The following is a 22,452-nucleotide window of genomic DNA, read 5'->3' as shown; positions in this document are numbered from 1 at the left end:
CTAGGAGGGGAAGTAGAGTCTTAGAGAAGGCCTTTCCAAGAGTAAAACTGACAGAAGACATGGCTGGCCATGTGGAATAAAAATGTAATGGGGAATAAAAGTTTCAGTGTCAGCACAGATCAGTGGAATAGACTAGAGACTCCAGAATTGGACCCACAAATGTAAGGCCAACTAATCTTTGACAAAGCAGGAAAGAATATCCAATGGAAAAAAGTCTCTTTAACAAATGGTGCTGGGAGAACTGGACAGCAACATGCATAAGAATGAAACTAGACCACTTTCTTACACCATTCACAAAAATAAACTCAAAATGGATGAAGGACCTGAATGTGAGACAGGAAACCATCCAAACCCTAGAGAAGAAAGCAGGAAAAAACCTTCTGACGTCAGCTGCAGCAATTTCTTACTCGACACATCTCCAAAGGAAAGGGAATTAAAACCAAAATTAGCTATTGGGACCTCATGAAGATAAAAAGCTTCTGCACTGCAAAGGAAACAACAAAACTAAAAGGCAACCGACGGAATGGGAAAAGATATTTGCGAATGACATATCGGACAAAGGGCTAGTATCCAAAATCTATAAAGAGCTCACCAAACTCCACACCTGAAAAACAAATAATCCAGTGAAGAAATAGGCAGAAGACATGAATAGACACTTTTAAAGAAGACATCCACATGGCCAACAGCCACATGAAAAGATGCTCAACGTCACTCCTCATTAGGGAAATACAAATCAAAACCACACTGAGATACCACCTCACACTGGTCAGAGTCGCTAAAATGAGCACATCAGGAGACTGTAGATGCTGAAGAGGATGTGGAGAAAAGTGAACCCTCTTGCACTGTTGGTGGAATGCAAACTGGTGCAGCCACTCTGGAAAACAGTGTGGAGGTTCCTTAAAAAAATTAAAAATACATCTACCTTATGACCCAACAATAGCACTGCTAGGAATTTACCCAAGGGATATAGGAGTGCTGATACATAGGGGCACTTGTACCCCAATGTTTATAGCAGCACTTTCAACAATAGCCAAATTATGGAAAGAGACTAAATGTCCATCAACTGATGAATGGATAAAGAAGATGTGGTTTATATATACAATGGAATACTACTTGGCAATGAGAAAGAATGAAATCTGGCCATTTGTAGCAAAATGGATGGAACTGGAGGGTATTCTGCAAAGTGAAGTAAGTCAGGCAGAAAAAGACAGATACCATATGTTTTCACTCATATGTGGATCCTGAGAAACTTAACAGAAGACCATGGGGGAGGGGAAGGGGGGGAAGTTACAGAGAGGGAAGGAGGCAAACCATAAGAGACTCTTAAATATTGAGAACAAACTGAAGGCTGATGGGGGTGGGAAGAGGGGAAAGTGGGTGGTGGACATTGAGGAGAGCAGCTGTTGGGATGAGCACTGGGTATTGTATGGAAACAAATTTGACAATAAACTATATATATATATATATATATATATATATATAATCTCTGTAGGCATATATATATATATATATATAATCTCTGTAGGCATATATATATATATATATATAATCTCTGTAGGCATATATATATATATATATATATATATATATATGCCTACAGAGATGATACCCTGAGGGCTGCAAGAGCATGTAGCAGAGGGACTTGATCTCTTTTGGAGCAGAAGGCTACCAGGAAGAAGTTTCCCTGTCCCATTCAGGGACCCAAGAGAAAACTGTAGCAGGAGTCAAGAGTGAGAGTGTTGTAAGATGAGGCCAGAGATGTAGACAGGGGTAGCTGATACAGAGCCTTCTCAACCATGGTCATGAATTTGGGCTTTATTTTAAGCTCAATGGAAAACTACCAAAAGGTTTTTAAATACAAGAGTGGAATGATCAACATGCATCTCAAACAGGTTCCCTCTCACTGCAGAGTGGGGACTGATAGGGGAGAGGAGCACATTTATTAGGAAAGTATTATCATAGTTGGTGAAAGATGATGGTTGCCTAAACAAGGGTTGGAATGGAGAGGGAGAGAATGGATAGATTTAAGGCATAGACAGAAAGTCAAAGTAATAGGAAGTGACACAATGTGGGTGTTCATAGAGAGGGAGATGGGACAGTCTCCATTTTTGGCTTGAACCATTCATTGGGATTAGGCAACAGGGATGATGAATACAACTATGGATGTGTGAGTTTTATGAACCATAGAAATCGTTACTGTTTTTGTAATTATCATCAAATCAGTCATTTTCATGACCTTTATGTGCTTATATTATATGTTCATATTGTTGTAATAAAGAGACCACTTGGTCTCTAACTCAATAGTTTATTTATAACTTTGATTACAGACAAGAAAGTGAGGCTGTTGTTTCAACTTTCTCTGTTCGAAAAGAAAAATAAAGAGAAGTAGAAGAACAAAAGAAAAAAAAAGTTTCCGTGTCAGAACAAAAAGATACCATATCCCTTGAAGGAATCCTCCAAGGATGCTTCTGAAGAAGGAGTTACTCCTATAGATATGAGGTGTGAGTGTTCCAGGTGTTAAGAGAGATAACATGAAAAAGCACTTAGAAAAGGGCCTGGCACTGTTAGCTCTTATTATTTCAGTGGTATTATCATCAACAGTATTAATATTCCATTTTACCTGAGCAATTCTAATGACCCTCCCTCACTGTATTCCTTACCACCCTGATCTCACAGTAACAGAAAGTAAAGCTACTAGACCAGTTTTCCTGGCCCTTATCCCCTCCCCTCTTCCATTTAAAGAATAAATGTGACATCATCCATCATTAGGAAAATGGAAATCAAAACCAAGATGAGATACCACTTCACACTCACTGGCATGGCTGTAGTCAAAAAGACAAACAAAAGGAAGTGTTGACAAGGATGTGGAAAAATTAGAACACTTATACACTGTTGAGAGGAATGTAAAATGGTGTAGCCACTTTGGAAAACAGTCTGGCAACTCTTCAAAAATTTAAATGTTGTATTATCATGTGATTCAGTAATTCCACACCTAGGTATATACCTAGGACAACTGAATATATGCAGCCTTACAAAAGTTTGTATATGAATGTTCCTATCAGCATTCACAATAACCAAAAGTGGAAATAAAGCAAAATGTCCAGCAAGTGATGAATGGGTTTTAAAAATGTGATAATCAGGTGCCTGAGCGGCTCAGTTGTTGAGGATCTGACTTAGGCTCAGGTCATGATCTCTCAGTTCATGAGTTTGAGTCCCACATCCGGTGAGCTCAAGCCCTGCTTCAGGTGAACATAAGCCCTGCTTCAGGTGAACATAAGCCCAGGTGAACATAAGGCTTCAAGTGAGGCCTGCTTCCCCCCACTCCTCTCTCTCCCCCTTCTCTCTGCCCCTTGTGGGATTCTCTCTTTCTCTCTCTGCCCCTTGCTCACTTGTGCCCTCTATCTCTCAAACAAATAAAAAATAAAAAATGTGATAATCAACAGATGAATGGATAAATAAAATATGGTATATACAAATGAAATAGTATTTAGCCTTATAAAGAACGGAAATTGTGACACGCTACAATATGGGTGAACCTTGAGGATATTACGCTAAATGACATAAGCAAGTCAAAAAAAGACATATTTTATGATTCCACCTGCATAAGGTATCTAAAATAGTCACATTCATAGAAAGTAAAATGATGGGTACCAGGGACTGTGGGGGGGGGGGTGTCGAGAAAATAGGGAGTTTTTTAGTAGGCATAGAGTTTCAGTTCTGCAAGGTGGAAAAATTGTGGAGGCCTGTTGCACAATGTGAATGTACTTAACACCATTGAACTGCACATTTAAAAATGGGTATGGTAGTCAACAGCATGTTACATGTTTTTTATCACAATTTTAAATAACTAAAAATGAAAAAATGTGACCTGTGCATACAATGGAATATTACTTAGTTATAAACAGGAATGAAGTACTGATAAAGGACTATGACTTGGCTGAACCTTGAAAACATTCTAAGGGAAAGAAGCCAGACACAAAAGACGATACGTTATATGATCCCATACATGTGAAATATCAAACACAGGCAAACCCATAGAGATAAAAGGTAGATTAGTGGATGTCAGAGGCAGAGGAGAGAAGGTAATGGGGAGTGAATGCAATGAGTAGGGGGTTTCTTTTGGGGGTGATGAGAATGTTCTGGAATTACCAGTAATGGTGCACAACTCTGTTCTAAAAAGCACTGAAGTGTATGCTTCAAAGGTGAATTTTATAGTATGTGAATTGCACACCAATAAAGCTGTTCTAAGGGGTATCTGGGTGGCTTAGTCAGTTAAGCATCCAGGCTTCGGTTCTTGATTTTGGCTCAGGTCATGATCTCATGGTTTGTGGGTTCGAGCCCTGGTTGGGCTCCATAGCCTACTTGGAATTCTCTCTCCTTCTCTTTCTGCCCCTACCCACACTGTTGCACACACTCTTTCTCTCTCAAAAAATTAAATAAACATTAAAAAAACAAAAAACAACTTTCAAAAAAAATAACGCTGTTCTAAAAAAAGAATAAGTGTGGACGTTAATATATATTTTTTAATGTTTATTTATTTTTGAGACAGAGACAGAGCTTGAACGGGGGAGGGTCAGAGAGAGAGGGAGACACAGAATCCGAAGCAGGCTCCAGGCTCCGAGCTGTCAGCACAGAGCCCCACACGGGGCTGGAACTCACAGATGGTGAGATCATGACCTGAGCCAAAGTCAGATGCTTAACCGACTGAGCCACCCAGGCACCCCAGGACGTTAATATTTTTAAGTCCGCTTTATGACAGAGGTGAGTGGAAGAGAATAGCTATGAAACTCAGAAACATTATAAACAGGAATACCCGAGCCTTCCAAGAGAATTATCCTATTTCCTCCATTCTTTCAAATTCCCTTGTTTTACTCTTTGGTATTTTGCATATGCTTTATTTTTTTTAATTAGCTTCCTATTATTTTGTACGCAAGCACATATGTGTGTCCAGCTTTATTGAGACAGAATGTATAACATTGTGTGAGGTGTACAATGTAATGATTATAGATACATGTGTATACTGTGAAATGATTTCCACAATAAAGCCTCCTATCATGTCTTGACTAACTTATTCTCAGTTTTACTCCACCCACTCTCCTCCACTTACCTTCTTTTTCTCTTATGTAATCAATGTGAATATATAAGTAAGTATATATATGTATGTGTATACACACACACACACACACACACACACAATTATGTCTGTTGATGTTTTTGTGCTCATGTGTCTGGATATATTTTTATGTACAGAGGTGTGGACAAGTTTGGTTCTGGATATCTGTGTATCTATGCTTGAATCTTCACATCAGTCATTTGGGAACATTGTAAGGCTAAAACTCCCAGAACTGTGTTTTTTACGAGTGGCAAACAATACTGGTATCCCAGGGCCTTATCATGCTCTCAAAAGGCTGTTTTTTTTCTTGTAGCATTGGCAGAATTTGCAACACACTATAACATCAGAGAGTGGTAGTCTGACCGGTTGTTATGAACAGATAGGATTCCAACAGGCAAAGCTAAGTGCCTAATTCTGTGTTTTAATTTTTTTGTTTTTTAAGAAAAAGCAGTTCTTCTCAAACTCCATTAAAAATATAGTAAAGATTTACAGAAAGAAGTAAATCCATCTTGATACTCAAAACAGGAGGGGGAGAAACCAGAGATTTTTGTGATTTCTGAAAACAGAAAGCAGATAGGACAGGTAAACCAGAACAGAAGTTCCACCTCAAAACCCACAAAGGTGACTGAGTGGAGGGACAAGACATTTTTCCAGGCAGAGCCTCAGAGGCTCCAAAGGCTGTGTGGGCAGATACAGGGGAAAGGGAGTGAGCTGTGAGTAACAAAGGACTCCTCCTTCCTAATGACCTTTACAGTCTGTTTCGGTCACCTACTACCAGAGCCCCACCTTGTCATCACCAAAACTGCTCCATAGTGAAATCACTCATATAGTCAAATTACACTTCTAGAAATGACACTAAACCTAGAGAATTATATATTTGAGTCTCTTATGTTTTGTCCCCTTCCTTGCTTTTTATATATATAAAATTATATAGACTTGTGTCGGGGCACCTGGCTGGCTTAGTTGGTAAAGCGTCCAACCCTTGATCTGGGCTCAGGTCTTGATCTCAGGGTTGTGAGTTCAAGCCTTGCATCGGGCTCCATGCTTGGTATAGAGCCTACTTAAAAAAAGAAAAGATTTGTGTCAAAAATTTATACTGAAAAGAAAGGAGAATTTTCCAACCTCAAAAATGTCCAACCACAGATTGATTACAACATATCTATACAATTAATGTTGCTATAATTTCTGTTTAATTATCTGGATGAGTATAGTTGGACCTATCCCAAACCATATAATATACATATATGTAACTATATACATATATGTATAAAGAGTTAAAGTAGAGAAAGAGACAGACTGACAGAAGTAAAAGAATAGGAAAATATAAAGTTTTACGTTAGAAAGCCTTTTTTAAGCATAATGCCAAAGTGAAAATCATTAAGAAAAATATATAATTGATATGACATATTTTAAAAGTATGAAAAAAGTTAGCAAAATGCAAATGATTAATAGTAATAGTTGCAGTCAAAATGACAGATCAATATCCTAAATATGTAATAAGTTCCCACAAATCGATTTTTTAATAATTTTTTTAAATTTACTTTTTTTTTAAATTTACATCCAAGTTAGTTAGCATATAGTGCTATAATGATTTCAGGAGTAGATTCCAGTGATTCATCCCCTATGTATAACACCCAGTGCTCATCCCAACAAGTGTCTTCCCTAATGCCCCTTACCCATTTAACCCATCCCCCTACCCACAACCCCTCCAGCAACCTCCAGTTTGTTCTCTGTATTTGAGTCTCTTATGTTTTGTCCCCTTCCTTGTTTTTATATTATTTTTGCTTCATTTCCCTTATGTTCATCTGTTTTGTATCTTAAATTCCTCGTATGAGTGAAGTCATAGGACACCCACAAATCAATTTTTAAAACCATAAATACTCCCAATCAAAGACAAAGTCCAAGAACATGAATGGGAAATTTATTGAAGAAAACATGTAAATAACCAAAGAAAAATAAATTAAAACAAAAATTAGATACCACTTAAATATTTTTTATAGAAAAAAATATTTTTAAATGTTTATTAGGGAGAGAGAGAGTGAGAGCAGTAGCGGAGGAGAGGCAGAGAGATAGGGAGAGAATCCCAAGCACGCTCCTCATTGCCAGCACAGAGCTCCATGTAGGGCTCAATCTCAGGAACTGCAAGATCATGAACAGAGCCAAAATCAAGAGTTGGATGCTTAACCAACACCCACCCAGATGCCCCTAGACAAAAATTTTTTTAAAGGTAGCACCTAACCTGTCTGAAAGTACAGCTAAATGGACCCTTTCTTACACTGGGGAATATACATTTTACAACCTCTCTGGAATGCAATCAGATCAATCATTGATTGATTGAGTGATTGATTATATATTTATTGCGAGAGAGAGTGTGCACATGTAAACACGCTTGAACGAATGGAGAGTGGGAGAGAGGGAGAAAGAGAATCTTAAGCAGGCTCCACACCCAGTGTGGAGCCCAACAGGGGGCTCAATCTCATGATAGTGAGATCATGACCTGAGCAGAAATCAAGGGTCTGATGCTTAACCTGCTGAGTCACCCAGGAACCCCAAATCCAAACATTTTAAAACAAATATGCCCTTTAGTCAGAAATTCTAATTCTAGGAATTTACACTAAGAAAATAATGAAATGTGTTTAAAAATTGATGTATAAGAATATTCTCCATGGGATACCTGGGTGGCTTAGTCAGTTAAGTGTCTGACTCTTGATTTTGGCTCAGGTCATGATCTCACAGTTCCTGAGTTTGAGCTCCATATTGAGCTGTATGCTGATAGCATGGAGTCTGCTTGGGATTCTCTCTCTCTGCCCCTCCCCTGCTCCTGCTCTCTCTCTCTCTCTCTCTCTGTCTCTCAAAATAAATAAACTTAAAAAAAAAAGAAGATTCTCCACATTATTTATAATATTGAAATATTAAAAATCTGAATTTTCAACCTTTGAGATTCGGTTAAATATATAATAGCATATTCATATGGCAAGATATAATACATCCACCAAAATTATGTTATAGAATAATCCCATAGGGAAATGCCTATACCATATTATAAATAAAATAATGGTTTTAGAAGACTGTAAATAAGTTGTGATCCTAATTACATGGAGGAAAACTAAAAGAAGATCAGAAGTGCCATAAGGGTAGGAATTTTGTCTGCTTAATGCCTGCTAGAACAATACCTGATAAGCAATAGTACCTCAAATAGTTCCTGAATGAATGATTCTACACCAAAATGCTTACTGTACTTATGACTGGACAAGGAGGTTTCGTGATTTTTATTTTCTGCAATGGACATGCATTCGTTATCCAAATAAAATAATGAATTTTTTAAAAGCAGAGAATAATTTAGGGCAATATATAAAGAAATGCAGATACTTTCATAAAACTGGCACTTTGGTTACGTACTTTTGGCTCTTCTCAAGCATTATTTAATGCAATGGGTTTTTCCCCCCAAGGACAAAAGATCTAATTCCTCTAAACCTCCCCAATCAGAAACTCATTCATTCATTTTAAACTATTCTAATTTCAGGGGCGCCTGGGTGGCTCAGTTGATTGAGCATCTGACTTCGACCCAGGTCATGATCTCACACTTATGGGTTTGAGCCCTGTGTAGGGCTCTGTGCTGATAGCTCAGAGCCTGGAGCCTTGCTTCAGATTCTGTGTCTCCCTCTCTCTCTGCCTCTCTCTCTCTCTCTCTCTCTCTCTCTCTCTCTCTCTTTCTCTGTCAAAATAAATAAACATAATAAAAAAATTTTTTTAACTATTCTAGTTTCAGTGAGGTAGCAAAGGCAGAGGAAGAAAAAACAACAAATAAATAAGCAAGGTAATACCAGCCTGATTATTATGATGCAAATAAAATGTGTTTATATATGACAGAGTAACTCTAGTGGAGAGGGCAGGCTACACTAGAAAGGGCCATCAGGAAAGGCTTCTCAGAGGAAGCGGGAGCAGAGCTGCACCTGAAGAATGACAAGGAGGCAGCCTGGAACCAGTAGGGGACACGGATTTCCACTAATGGGAATGGAAAACCGTGTGGTTGGACCACACATAGGATTAAATTAGTACCTAAGAAGTTGGAGAATATATGAGCAACTTATAAGCCATGGTGAGGAGTTTGGATCCTACTCTTGAGCACAAAGGGAAGCCACTGAACAGTTTTAAGGAGGGGAAACAACAAAGTCTGATTTATGTTCTTAAACATTCTCAGGACACTTCTGTTCAAGAGGGTAGCTTTAAATTGCATCATTTTCTGCCCCCAATATCTAATAAAATAAAAACTTTAAAAAATCAGAAGTATATATACTTACTAAATATCATATTGAGAGAGGCCACAACCTAATTCACCGTTCTTCAAGAGCTGATGGCCAAGGAAAGAAAGTAGGTTCCTGAAGAAAAGCAGAGAAACACAGCTGTCCTTGTAAGAAAACAAAGACCTGGAATTCTTATTATTTTCCTTAAATCCAGGCAATGTTGCTTTATCTTATAGAAATTTTAACCAGAAAGTAGTGGGAATGAGTGAGGAGAGAGGGGCTGATTCTCCCGGTGGCAGTACAGGTTCAGAGCCAGATTCAGAGTTGAGAGCTGAATCCAGCTCTTAAATCCTCTAACACAATTGGTCAGGCCCAAGAGGAGACAGGACTGAGAAGGAACAACCAGAGAACTAGGGGAAACATGACAAGAATATTGGAATAAAGTAGTATGGAAACCAGAAGAGGAGAATGGACTCGTCAGCTGTATCAATTGTGCTGAGTGACCAAATGAAATGAAGACAAAGAAGTGTCTACAGGATTTGGCAAAACAGAGGTTGTTTGTAACTTGACAAGCAGTTTCAGTGGAAGAATGGAGGGAAGATAGAATTTGACTAAAGATTTACAGTGTTTAACAGTTTAAAACAAACCAGTTGATTAGGAAAAAATATCATCATTCCAGATACTGAGAGCAAAGGGAATGTTTTGCCTTGGGACCTCTCAGACCCAACGTGGATGATTGTGTATGGCATCCTCAACAATATCTCTGCAGTAAACACAAGTTTCATAGACTTGCCCCTTAATACTGGATATCAGAAATATTATAGAGACTTTCATTGGGTGAAAAGTTGGGCTAACTGGTTATTTTATTGGAATATGTTTATTCCATGTAACAATTCCATATGGCCTAAAGTCCCCTCCAATTATAAGAGTCCACATAATGGCACGTCCCTTTCCTGGGAGAGGACTACATTGACTTAAGAAGTTGTTTTTTGGTAGCCATATTCTAAAATGTGAACTGAATTAAGCATTTATCATCTACAGGAGCCAAGAATATGAGAATGTCCTTAATGTTGAGCAAGAGGACAACTGACTAACAGAGAGGACACATTAAAGGCCAAAAAGCCTGAATCTATACTTTTCAGTAAAATTAGCATAGAGAGTCAACACCTGCCAGAAAAAAAGCAGTTTTCAGAGGCACTGGTGAATTGGCGAACCTGGGCACTTCAGTCTGCAGGTTTGGCTCAGTTATTTCTAATACAGAAGCTGAGCTCTGATTAGTGACCTGCTCTACTCCACCAGGAGCTTAGGTGCTCTGGGAGACTTACTTGCGAGCCAGTTTTGCAGACAATGGCTTTTTATATATGCCATGAACGATATTCTACTCTCTATTCACCTCGTTAACTAGTTAGCAGAAAAAAATCACATTAAGATTTTGATATCATTTTCAAAGTTACACCAATTGTCTAAGTACACTCAAATAGTACAGTATAGTAGTTAAGAGTGTAGGCGGTGAGAACAGAGTGATGGGAGTCTTCACTCCTAAATAGCTCTGGAACTATGGGGAAGTTAACCTCCTCAACCCCTGCTTCCCTCATCTATTAAATAGGGGGCCATAATAGTATATACTTCACAGGGTCACTGTCAAAGGTAAATTTTACAGTGCCTGGGACTTTTATAAGAATTGAAAATATGGCAGACAAATCATGGTTTGAGAATTCTTTTTTCCTGAAACTGGTGAGTAGAGGGTGCCTGGGTGGCTCAGTCGGTTAAGCCACCAACTCTTGATTTCCGCTCAGGTCATGATCTTATAGTTTGTGAGTTTGAGCCCCGCATCGGGCTCTGTGCTGATGGTGCAGAGCCTGCTTAGCAATCTCTCTCTTTCTCTCTTTCTCTCTCTCTCTGCCCCTTCAGAGTTCTCTCTCTCTCGCTCTTTCAAAATAAATAAATAAACTTTAAAAAAAAAAAAAAGAAGAAGAAAGAAACTAGTGAGTAGGGAAAAAGCCATTAAGTAACTCACATTCCGAGCTCAGAACTTCCAGGATGGGCCAGTTGCTTTCCCATCCAGTTTACACTGCAGCTCCCTCCCTCCCCCATAACAAAGTGGATTGGAAGTGAGAGGTCCATTTAGGGACTGCACTGATTATGATGAGAAACATTCCAGTGCTCCCTTGTCCCAAAGATGAAAGAGAGAAGACCCATGAGGGTTGGAAAGTTTGAGGGAGTGGATAGCACCGACAACCTGTAGCTCGGTGAGACATTGCATTAGTCACCAGGTTTGTTAACTTGCCTTGGCACAACCACAGAGAAGGAAAGCATAGGGTGATGGTACAGTGGGATGGCCAGGCAGAGAGGGGCACGCATACTCTTTTGTATTTCCAGATTCTGGACATGTATGAAGGATGGAGGAGTTGTAATTATTGTTGGAAAATTCATCTTTTTCCTAGCTGGTCTTTTGTTTCTTGTTATGGGCTTTTGGGTTCACATTGTATATTTTGAAAACGGATTCATGTTTATTTTCTCCCCACATAATCTTAGTAACAGAACCTAAAATGCCTAGGATATGAATGGAAACATATGTCCTTATTTGCTTCCTTGCTGCTTTATCACAAAGATTTCCAAAAGAGCATGTTTTTAATAATTTACATGCTTTTCTTTCTATAATTATAATAGAGATCCTTTGCAGACAGAGGAACTGTCGACATAAAAAGAAGAAAATAAAAGCCATCCATATCACATCATCCAGATATAACCCTGATGATATTTATTTTACATTCGTCATGTATATACATACCAATTCATATATATATATATATATATATATATATATATATATATATATATCCTGTTTTTTCACTTTTAGCACTCAGAAGAGTGAAGAGTGCCTGGCACATCTTCTCATGTATTTACTGAGAACAAAAGTTCTCAGTAAATATTTGTTGAATAAATAAGTGAACATATTTCCACATCATTACAATTTTTTTCTACGGCATCATTTTTTCGCAATTTCATAGAATTCCATTGTGTGAGTTATCATGCTGTGTCTAAACAGGCCCTGGAGGGCTGAGGAGGATTAAGGCATGTGATGGACACACAGATGCCCTGTGCAGGCCCCCTCAACAAGGGGGAGTGTGCTGCATGGCTGCTGGGAGTACTGGCACCCCCAACCTCCACTCTCCGCTCCCTTCAGGGATCGATCGCCTCAGCTACTGAAAGCTGCTTTCCCAGGGCAACCTACATCTAAGGACTGGTCACAGAGGGGCCCAATGCAGAACAACTGTGACAAGCCATCCTCTTCTGGAGCTTCCAGTCTAGGGAGAGGGGGTTGCCTGAGGCTGTCTCACCTGCATGGCAACTTGTCTTCTCTCTCTACCCAATTCTATTTCTTCCCTCTCCCTCCCAAGGTTGTTAATCTCAAGGGCATTCCCTAAGAAATATACTGCACACTAAACTTGTACCAGAGTCTGCTCCCTGAAGAACCTAACCTGTTACAGAGGTGATCCGGACCCATGAGAACTCCTGAGTCTATTGCTTAAAGCACTCAATAAATTCTAATATTACTGCCATCACCCATCCCCAACTACAGGCTAAATAAATTACTGTACACACATACCATGATACGTTAGCAGACATTCAAAGAATTATTGCTGCTGTGTATGACACATGGTGGCTCCAGAGGAACAGAAGGAGAGGGAAGGGAAGGGGAGGGAAGGGGAGGGAAGGGGAGGGAAGGGGAGGGAAGGGGAGGGGAGGGGAGGGGAGGGGAGGGGAGGGAAGGGGAGGGAGGAATTGGATATCATCAGATAATTCCTTGAGCCCTCTCTCTCTATGCCTGAATTTCTCTAGTCTTGTTTGTTTCCAGATCTCTTGCCCCTTCTTAGCCTTTGGACCACCTACAGTGTATCACTCTCCCCATAAATGTAGCATATGCAAGTTATAGAAACTGAAACTAGCCATGACCCTGGACAGATCTACATGTACCAGCATGACCATGAGCAGTCAGGAAAAATAGATGGGCCTTTAAAGGCACAAAAGCACAATTAAGGATCAAATAGTAAAACCAGACCAAATCAAAACAAAAACAAAAGCCCTGAGTAGTGTGTGTTCCAGGAAAGCCCAGACCCAGGAGAAATCCAAAGGAGAGCTGAGCTGAGCCCTGTCAAGGTGCTTCCGTTTGTCAGAATCACACATTCCAAAAGTAGCAGAAATCTACTGCCTGAAAACTTCCTGTTACTTCCGGCCTCAGCGAGGCAAGCTCAGGCAGCATCAGGCCCAGCCCATGTGAGATGCTTCCTCCCAATCACAGACCACCCTTCTCTAGTGCAGGTTCACAGAATTGGTGCTGGGTAGAAAAGCACCTCAGGCTGGAGCAGCCTGCAGAGTGGGCCGGCTCAGCACAAGAAAGACAAGGAGGAGGAAGGAGGAGCAGTGGGCACTTTGGTGAGTAGACTGATTTCACTGTGCAGGGAAGCCAACTGCACCCTCAACGGTTGGGTTGCTTTCCTGGGAGGTGAGCTGGGGTCCGAAAGAGAGCAGAGGAGAAGATAATGTCCTCATGAATAGATCTGTCATTTTTTGTTATAGAATATTGTAGCGATTTTGTTCTCTTTTACTTTAAATGGTACAAATTGCTTTCTTAAACCATTTGATATTGTCCAGTTCTCAGAAAGGAGATTAAAATTCTTCTGGGAGTATTATTCACCCATCCTGATCTCAACCTCAAATTTTCCGAATAGAAAGACCAAGAAAAATCCAAGAATCCTGGGAAAACCTGTATCTCCTGATTAGAATTTCAGACAGACCCCGGTTTGTGGACCCCAATTTCCTTGTGAAGTCTGAGAAGCAAAAATAAAATTTAAGGAAACGGATCATGTTCTTTCTTAATAATGTAGTAGAGAGAAAGTTCCCTGGTTGTCTCATCAGAAATCATTTGGTCCTGCCTACTCATAATGGGATTTGTGGGGCTATTTACTCATGTTTCTTCCCTGCAGACAGTTCTGTTTAATAAATGTGTCTGTTGAAATAAGTCAACAAATTAGCTCTATCTACACAATGTTGCTTTTACATAATTTATTTTTACTCTTCACCAATTAGTTGATCTACAGGATCCACAGGTCCTAACTATATTTTTCATTCTAACAACATTTCTACACATAAAATGAATTAAGTTTCAAATAATGTTAATATTATTTTATATATTAATATATAAAATTATAGTTTATATAATATAAGTGGGGTTTAAAACCCCACTTACAAGTAGCTTCAAAGACTTTTTTTTTTAATTTTTTAATATATGAAATTTACTGTCAAATTAGTTTCCATACAACACCCAGTGCTCATCCCAAAAGGTGCCCTCCTCAATACCCATCACCCACCCTGCCCTCCCTCCCACCCCCCATCAACCCTCAGTTTGCTTCAAAGACTTTTAATACATTTTGAATATCATTAATTTTAATGTCTTTTTATTTTTTTTATTTTTTAAAAAATGTTTATTTATTTCTGAGACAGAGACAGAGCATGAGTGGGGGAGGGGCAGAGAGAGAGGGAGACACAGAATCCGAATCAGGCTCCAGGCTCTGAGCTGTCAGCACAGAGCCCGACACGGGGCTCGAACTCACAAACCGTGAGATCATCATGACCTGAGCCAAAGTCGGTTGCTCAACCGACTGAGCCACCCAGGCGCCCTTTAATGTCTTTTTAAAATTAAAGATAATGTTGATTGTTTCTTACCTGAATAGAGTTGCTTAAGCACAAGAAGAAAGAACTTAGATTATATATATATATATATATATATATATATATACGTTTTATATATATTTATATAGTTTTCAAACCTTGTAAGGAAATGGCTTTCCTTTTGATTAGCCCTTCTTGATGAGAAGAAAATTTTCTTATTTTGCTTTCTGCTACAATAGGCTTAAAAACCAACTCACCCATTTTTTTGTTTTTAAACTACCTGGAAAGAATCATAGACTTGTAAATCTCTAGGGGAATTTATACACCATTTAGTCAAGAAAAACAAATGAAATCCCAGAACTTCTTTTTGACCTCTCCTGCCTACATCTCACCCAGAACAAACACTGATCAGCCCATGCAGGCTGCACACACCCCTGATGTTCCCTAACTGGGGCAAAGACCAAATTCATGAAGAGTTGCCCTAACCTCACCTCCCCCAAGGAGTCTCCATAGCATTCCTGCCTTGGGGCTGGGCATCCGGCTGGCATTACCCACACCTGAGGTCCTCACATGGCTGAGAATGCCTGAGCCATTGTTTCTATCCTATTCCTGAGTTCAGGTGGGTCAAGGGCTCTGAAGTCACCACGGCAAGCATCAGGAGTCTAGAGCAGTGCTGTCCAATAGAATCCTCTGTGATGATGGAAATGTTCTATACAATAGCCACTAACTACACGTGGCTATTGAACACTTAAAATGTGGCTAGTGCAACCAAATAATTGAACTTTTCATTTTTATTTAATTGAATGAATTTGAATGAAAATAGCTACATCCAACTACTAGTTGCCATAGTAGAGCAGGTTTAGAGCTTTAAAGCAAGAAAAACCAATCGATGCTGTGAGCCATGGGTGTCAGAGCCATAGGCACAAGCACCGCTTTTCATCATTGCCAGCGACTCATCCTACCCTAAATTTAAGCAGACTAGCAATTGTCCTGATCTAAAATCACCACACCCACCTTTATTCTCCCCTGTAAATCATAAAACTGTCTACTCTTGTTCTGGGTTTCAAGGTCAGGGCTAAGGTAACAGCACAGTGTGTTTCTTATTTCTTCCTCTCCTATTTCTCTGTTTTTTTTTTTTCTTTTGTTAATCCAAATTTCCCTAGCATGAGCTAGAGTTTGAGGTGTGGTTTGCATGTTTTCTGGTCCAACAAACTTGGGTGAGGAAAAGAGGTAATGAACTTGAAGAAATGATCTCATGCTTGGTGGGAGAGTCTTATTTCTTTTACTTTGAAAATGGTTTATTTAGTGAGCAATAGTTTTTAGACCTATTCAATGTGTCTGGAAACATCAACACTATGGATATGAGTAATTTTTATAAGAAAACAAACTGAATGAGGGCAACAAGAAAAAAAAAAAGAAAACTCCAGCCTTTTAAAATGTTTGCACTTCTCCAGAGCAAAGGAGCTCCTGGGATGTTGAGCAATTTGCGTAAATCATCATGGTGCCAGGCCACTGGGCAGTTTTCCACAGGGTGGGGCTCACAGAGGCTATTCTTGAACGTGGAAAACACTTTGAGGTGAGCTGCATACTTTCAGTCAGGGGTGATATTATTTCTAAAGTGGACAGTCACAGGAGACCTGGGTCGCTCAGTTGCTTAAGCATATGACTTGGGCTCAGGTCATGATCTTGCAGTCTGTGAGTTTGAGTCCCATGTTGGGCTCTGTGCTGACAGCTCAGAGCCTGGAACCTGCTTCAGATTCTGTGTCTCCCTCTCTGCCCCTCCCCGACTCGTGCTGTCTCTCTCTCTCTGTCTCAAAACTAAATAAATATTTTTAAAAAATGTTTAAATAGGGGCGCGTGGGTGGCTCAGTCGGTTAAATGTCCAACTTCGGCTCAGGTCATGATCTCACGGTTCATGAGTTTGAGCCCCACGTTGGGCTCTGTGAGGACAGCTCAGAGCCTGGAGCCTACTTCGGATTCTGTGTCTGCCTCTATCTCTGCCCTCCCCTGCACGTGCTCTGTCTCTCTCTCCCTCTCTCTCTCAGAAATAAACATTAAAAAAAATAATTTAAAAAATTAAATAGTCACTACTTGGCTCTCTGCCCTCTACTAATCCCACTTTTTAAAACTCAGCTCACCCCATTTGCTTATTTTTTATCCCTGCTAGGTTTAAAAACAAACCTAATACCTATCTATGAGGGAAGATCTGCTTTGGAATAACACAAGAAAGTTTCTATAGACCCCATAATTGACATAGCTGATACGTACATACTGGGGGCTGAAATGATAGGTAGGAGGGGAAGACACATCATATTTTCAGGACCTGGTCTCTATCCACAGAAGACGGATCCAAGCCCCCAGATCATGAGTTACGTTAGCCCACTGAGGCTTTACTCTCCTTGGGTCTCTCTCTCTCTCATGTGTCTTCCCCCTCTGTTTGAAAATGTACAGAAGAGATCTGATAAAATCATTCACAATGAGGCATTGACATTGAAGCCTCATGAGCCTCACTGTGTCTCTTTTACATGGATGTGCATTCTAATCAGGAGCAAAGGAGTGACTCTCTTGTGGGATTTCGGAAATTAGGGTAATTAGTGAGAAGAGTTTGAATGGAGGGCAATGGTAGAAGGCTCTCTCCCTGCTAGCTTTGTTTATGTGCCTCCCTTTATGGCTTAACCTTTAAGGGAAAAGAGCGGGTTCAGGGGCAGGGAATTGGAGGTTTCTCTCAACTTTAAAGAAACATAAAGGGAGGGGCACCTGGGTGGCTCAATCGGTTAAGAGCCAGACTTCAGCTCAGGTCATGATCTCACGGTTCGTGGGTTCCAACCCTGCATTGGGCTCTGTGCTGACAGCTCAGAGCCTGGAGCCTGCTTCAGATTCTGTGTCTCCCTCTCTCTCTGCCCCTCCCCTGCTTGTGCTCTCTCTCTCTCTCTCTCTCTCAAAAAATAGATAAAGAAAGAAAGAAAGAAAAGAAAAGAAAAGAAAAGAAAAGAAAAGAAAAGAAAAGAAAAGAAAAAAAAAGAAACATAAAGGGAGGTGGTGTCTACCTACCTTAGAAAGAAGAATGATTAGTGACAAGCTCAATAAAAGGCTGTTAAGAGTCAGAAGATCTGGACTTGAATCTTGACTCTGCAAACAACACATGCATGATCTTGAACAAGTCACTTCCCCTCCGGGAGCCTTGGTTTCCTCATTTGCACAATGAGAGACCTGACTACAAAGCCTCTACGTCTTCAGCCACATAAAGAGATATTTGTTTTAAGGAAATGGCTTATGGGGTTGTAGGGGCTAGCAAGCCTGAAATCTGTAGAGCAGCCGAAAATTCAGGAAAGAAGTTGATGTTGCAGTCTTGAGTCTGAAATCTGCAGACAATTTTGAGGCAGAATTCCTTCTTCCTCAGGAAACCTGTCTTTGCCCTTAAGGACCTCAACTGATGGGAAGAGGCCCACCCATGTTGTGGAGAATAATCTGTTTTACTCAAAGTCTATTGATTTACATATTAATCATGTCTGTAAAAATATCTTCACAGCAGTATATAGACTGGTATTTGACCCTACAACTGGGCACCATACCCTAATCAGGTTGACACATAAAACTAACCATTACAGGGCATTTATCACAATGCTTCTTCATCAGGCAGGCAGAAACAAAACTCAAGAAGTCATTAACTTGAGACACATCTACCACCAGGCCCTAGAGAACACCACAGTTTATGTTCTTTATGTAGAGAGGTGCCTATCTGTCTCACCTTTTTGTTCTTTCTCCATGTCTGTCCTTTCTGGAAAGGGCAAAAAATTCTTTTTTTTTTTTTTTAGTAGCCATTGGTGTGAAAATTTGTCAAGGTTTTTCTTTCTTTTTTTTTTTTTTTTAACTTAAATAAGTTCCTAAGTCTGTCCCTGTGCACAGGCATTCAGAGCCTTTAAAGAACTCTGAAAGATTAGCCAGGCCTGATTGTTTCCTTTCATAGAAATCATGTTGCCTTTCCTCCAAGTGTGCTAGGAACCCCTTCCGGGACACTCCTCCAGCTGTCTATTATGGAAGTCCCCTGTTTTCCAAGAACCTTTCCTAGAAATTTTCCACTCAGCGCAGTCTCTTTGACACAGAGACTGTGTAATGTCATGGAGTGATTTCGACCGGGTTTCCCAACTTCACTGTTGAGTGTCTCCTAGTTTCCTGGGTAGCTGCCTTCCAGCTCAGTACTTTTCCTACATCTTTCTTTACTGATAGTTCTAGAAGAGTGGTTTGCAGCCACACTGGGGCTTGCCATGTGGCTTGGAAATTCCGAGCTGATGAGGAGAAGCTCTCCACTCTTGTTTCAGCCAGATTTTGATCTGGTTGTATACATTAGCATTCCATATTAAGATCTTATTTTCTTGGAAAGGGAATGTGGCTCTGTGTTTTAAAACACAATGGAATCGCTAGTTTTAGGTACTTTCACCATTCAAGTCTGTTAGCGTGGTCTACCTGATTCAAAAAACTGAGGCAAAAGTGAGGAGAAGATTAGTACTGGTTGAGTAACTAATATTGTGTTAGATTTCACATATATTCTCACTGAATTTTCACACAAACCCTTTGAGTGAGTTATTATGATACCCATTTAGAGATGAAGCTCAACAAGATTAAGAAGCTGCCCAAGCTGGGGTGCCTGGGTGGCTCAAAGGGTTAACCATTTGACTCTTAATTTCCGTTCGGGTCATGATCTCACAGCTCGTGAGTTTCAGCCCTGTGTTTGGCTCTGCACTAATGGTGCTTGGGATTCTCTCCCTCTCCCTCTTTCTCTGTTCCTCCCCTGCTTGTGCTCTCTCTCATGCTCTCTCTCAAAATAAATAAAGTTAAGAAAAGAAAAGGAAAGATGAGAAAAGAAAAGGAAACAATAAAAAAGAAACTGCCCAAGCTCACAATGCTAAGTAGCAGAGTCAAAGCCCATGTTCTCCCCACTTCATTGTACTCTCTAACCTACTGTGCAATAGAGGTCTATGCAAACAATTCACTCATATATTTATTTATCTGTCTATTCATTCATTCATTCATTCAAATATATACATTTCTAAATTTTACTTTGTCTGCCTTTTGTCTATCAAAATAATTTATTGAGTGCCTACTATGTGTCAAGTACTGCACCACCTTGGACCTAGAAAGACAAATGAAACAGGGTCCCAGTGCCTTCTCCTGCTTTGGAGACTCTTACAATAAAGTGCAGGAAACCATTTGTACATTGATAACAGGAGGAAAGAATACACAAGGGGAGCAGAACAGAGTCCTCCCTAAGTAAATTCTATATCAGGAAAAACGCAGCCTGGGCAGAGGAGAATCTTGAGTGTCAGCTCTGTGCCGCCTCGGTCTGGAGCAGAGGCCCTGGAGCTAGCCAAAGCCAGGGCAATGTAACCCAGTGTCTGGTGTTAACTGTTCAGGAATGCTGATGGAATGCAGAGAGGGTCCCTCCCACGTGGACGTGCTGCTTGGTACCTGACTCTGGCCACACCCCAAGCACAACTGGGAAACTTGTTTCTTGTCCCAAAGAGATTATTTCCCCCCATGAATCCTTCCATGAAAAATAAAAAGCACACATGGTTAAGGACTATAGGTCCTTACGGCAGACTGGGCCCTAGGCAGGGGACAGAGGGAAGGAAGAAGGAGCTGCTTCACCTCAACCTGGAAGACCTTGGTTGTGGGACTAGTCACCTTGAAACCTCCGGGCTAGGCTCCAGGTGTTACAGTGCCACTGGTCCACAGAGCAAGGCCATAGCCCAATATCCTGCCCTTCCTAAATATGCCCCTGGTTATTAATCATAATTTCTTATGTTTGTAAACAGACTTAGTATTTGCCAACCACTTCTGCATCTTTTATGTCAGTGATCACAACAACCCCATCAAACACATTGTGTTTTACCCATCTTATAAATGAGGAAGTAGACACTGAGTGGCATTGCCCAGGGATACACAGTAAGGCTGGGCAAGACTGGGGGCTGGAACTTCAGCATTCTGACACCAAGTCCAGTGTGCTCACAGCTAGACCACAGCCACTAGGCTACACCGTGAGCCACCAGAAGCGCCCACTTGGTTCCCTAATTGCCATCTCTCTTGACATTTGCGGCTATCTGATGGATACAGCAATGTTTTAGATCTTCGAGACACCAACCTAGTCTAAAATACAAATGACCAAGGAGAGGCTATGAAATGTTGACTGTCATATTAACCTGCACATTTGCACCTTTTCCTTCCAAGAATTTTGGTCCCAAGGGGTGGGTGAGAGAACTGCAGTTTTAGGATACATCTCAACAAAACTTCTGGAAAAACATGTGGGTGCAGCGCTGGGTTTGGGGAAAATGTACAAATATTAGTGCAACGTCGAGGAGCTAAGGAGACAAGAACCTAGAAAAGTGAGTGAAGACTGATTCTGACCTTTGCAAAGACAGGCTCATCTGAGCAGCAAGATGGACCTGTTCTCTCTGCTTGAGGGTTGCCAAGGAAGCGAGCCAGGCGTTGCTTTTTATTCTGAAAGTATTATCTATGTGACAGGACTTTATAAACTGCACAGTGTTATGTAGATGATTCGAAACCAAGCAGACCTGGGTTTGAATCTGAGCTTTTGCATTTTCTAGCAATGTGGTGTTGGGCAAAGTAAGTAATCTCTCAAGCCTCCCTTTCTTCATCTGCAAAATGACAAGAAAACAGATTCTCCCCTGGATCCTCCAGGAAGGCAGCTCTACTGACACCTTGATTGTAACCCAGTGAGACTTATTTCACACTTTTTTTTAAAGTTTATTTATTTTATTTTTGAGAGAGAGAGGGAGAATATCCCAAGTAGGCTCCATGCTCAGCACAGAGCTCCACTGGGGGGTGGGTGGGAGAGCCTTAAACCCATAAACTGGGAGATCATGACCTGAGCCGAAACCAAGAGTTGATGGCTCAACCCACTGAGCCACCCAAGTGCCCCTCATTTTCATACTTCTGACCTCCACATCAGATGTTACATTTGTGTTGTTTTAAGCCAGGAAGTTTGCAGTAAATGGTTACAGCAGCCATAAGAAACTAGTTCAGACTTTAGTAAAAAAAAAAAAAAAAAAAAAAAAAAAAAAAAATACCCATCTCGTGGTGTACCTGGGTGTCTCAGTCAGTTAAGCATCAGAATCTTGGTATTGGCTCAGGTCATAATCTCACAATCGTGAGATCAAGCTCTGCATCAGGCTCTGAGCCAAGCATGGAACCTGCTTGGGATTCTCTCTCTCCCTCTCTCTCTCTGCTCCTCCCACACTCCTGCTCTATCTCTCTCAAAAATAAGTAAACAAACTTAAAAAAAGTACCCATCTCTTGGATCTGTTGAGAGGAAATGCACATAAAATACCTAACATGTGCTAAGAACATTGTAAGTGCTCATTAAATGGCAGCTTTCATCATCATTTTGTTATTTTGGAAGACGAG

At 40.4% G+C, this 22,452-nt stretch overlaps 2 protein-coding genes across 3 annotated transcripts in view; both read left to right on the top strand.

Annotated features, from left to right (window-relative positions):
* TEX55 (testis expressed 55) overlaps positions 1-14,222 on the top strand; it is a 32,151-nt gene extending 17,929 nt beyond the window's left edge. For both annotated transcript variants that reach the window (XM_058731328.1, XM_058731327.1), the window contains exon 4: positions 14,014-14,222. In XM_058731328.1, the coding sequence (XP_058587311.1) occupies positions 14,014-14,142 (129 nt within the window). In that variant the 3' untranslated portion in view covers positions 14,143-14,222. The remainder of the gene's footprint in view (positions 1-14,013) is intronic.
* UPK1B (uroplakin 1B) overlaps positions 13,666-22,452 on the top strand; it is a 29,081-nt gene continuing 20,294 nt past the window's right edge. Inside the window, exon 1 of the mRNA XM_058731336.1 lies at positions 13,666-13,794. The gene's annotated coding sequence lies outside the window, so the exon portion shown is untranslated. The remainder of the gene's footprint in view (positions 13,795-22,452) is intronic.

The sequence above is a fragment of the Neofelis nebulosa genome, chromosome 5, assembly GCF_028018385.1.
Source record: "Neofelis nebulosa isolate mNeoNeb1 chromosome 5, mNeoNeb1.pri, whole genome shotgun sequence".
NCBI classification, from domain to species: Eukaryota; Metazoa; Chordata; class Mammalia; order Carnivora; family Felidae; genus Neofelis; species Neofelis nebulosa.
The sequence above is the reverse complement of the archived record's forward strand: the minus strand, read 5'-3'. Positions and strand labels throughout refer to the sequence as shown.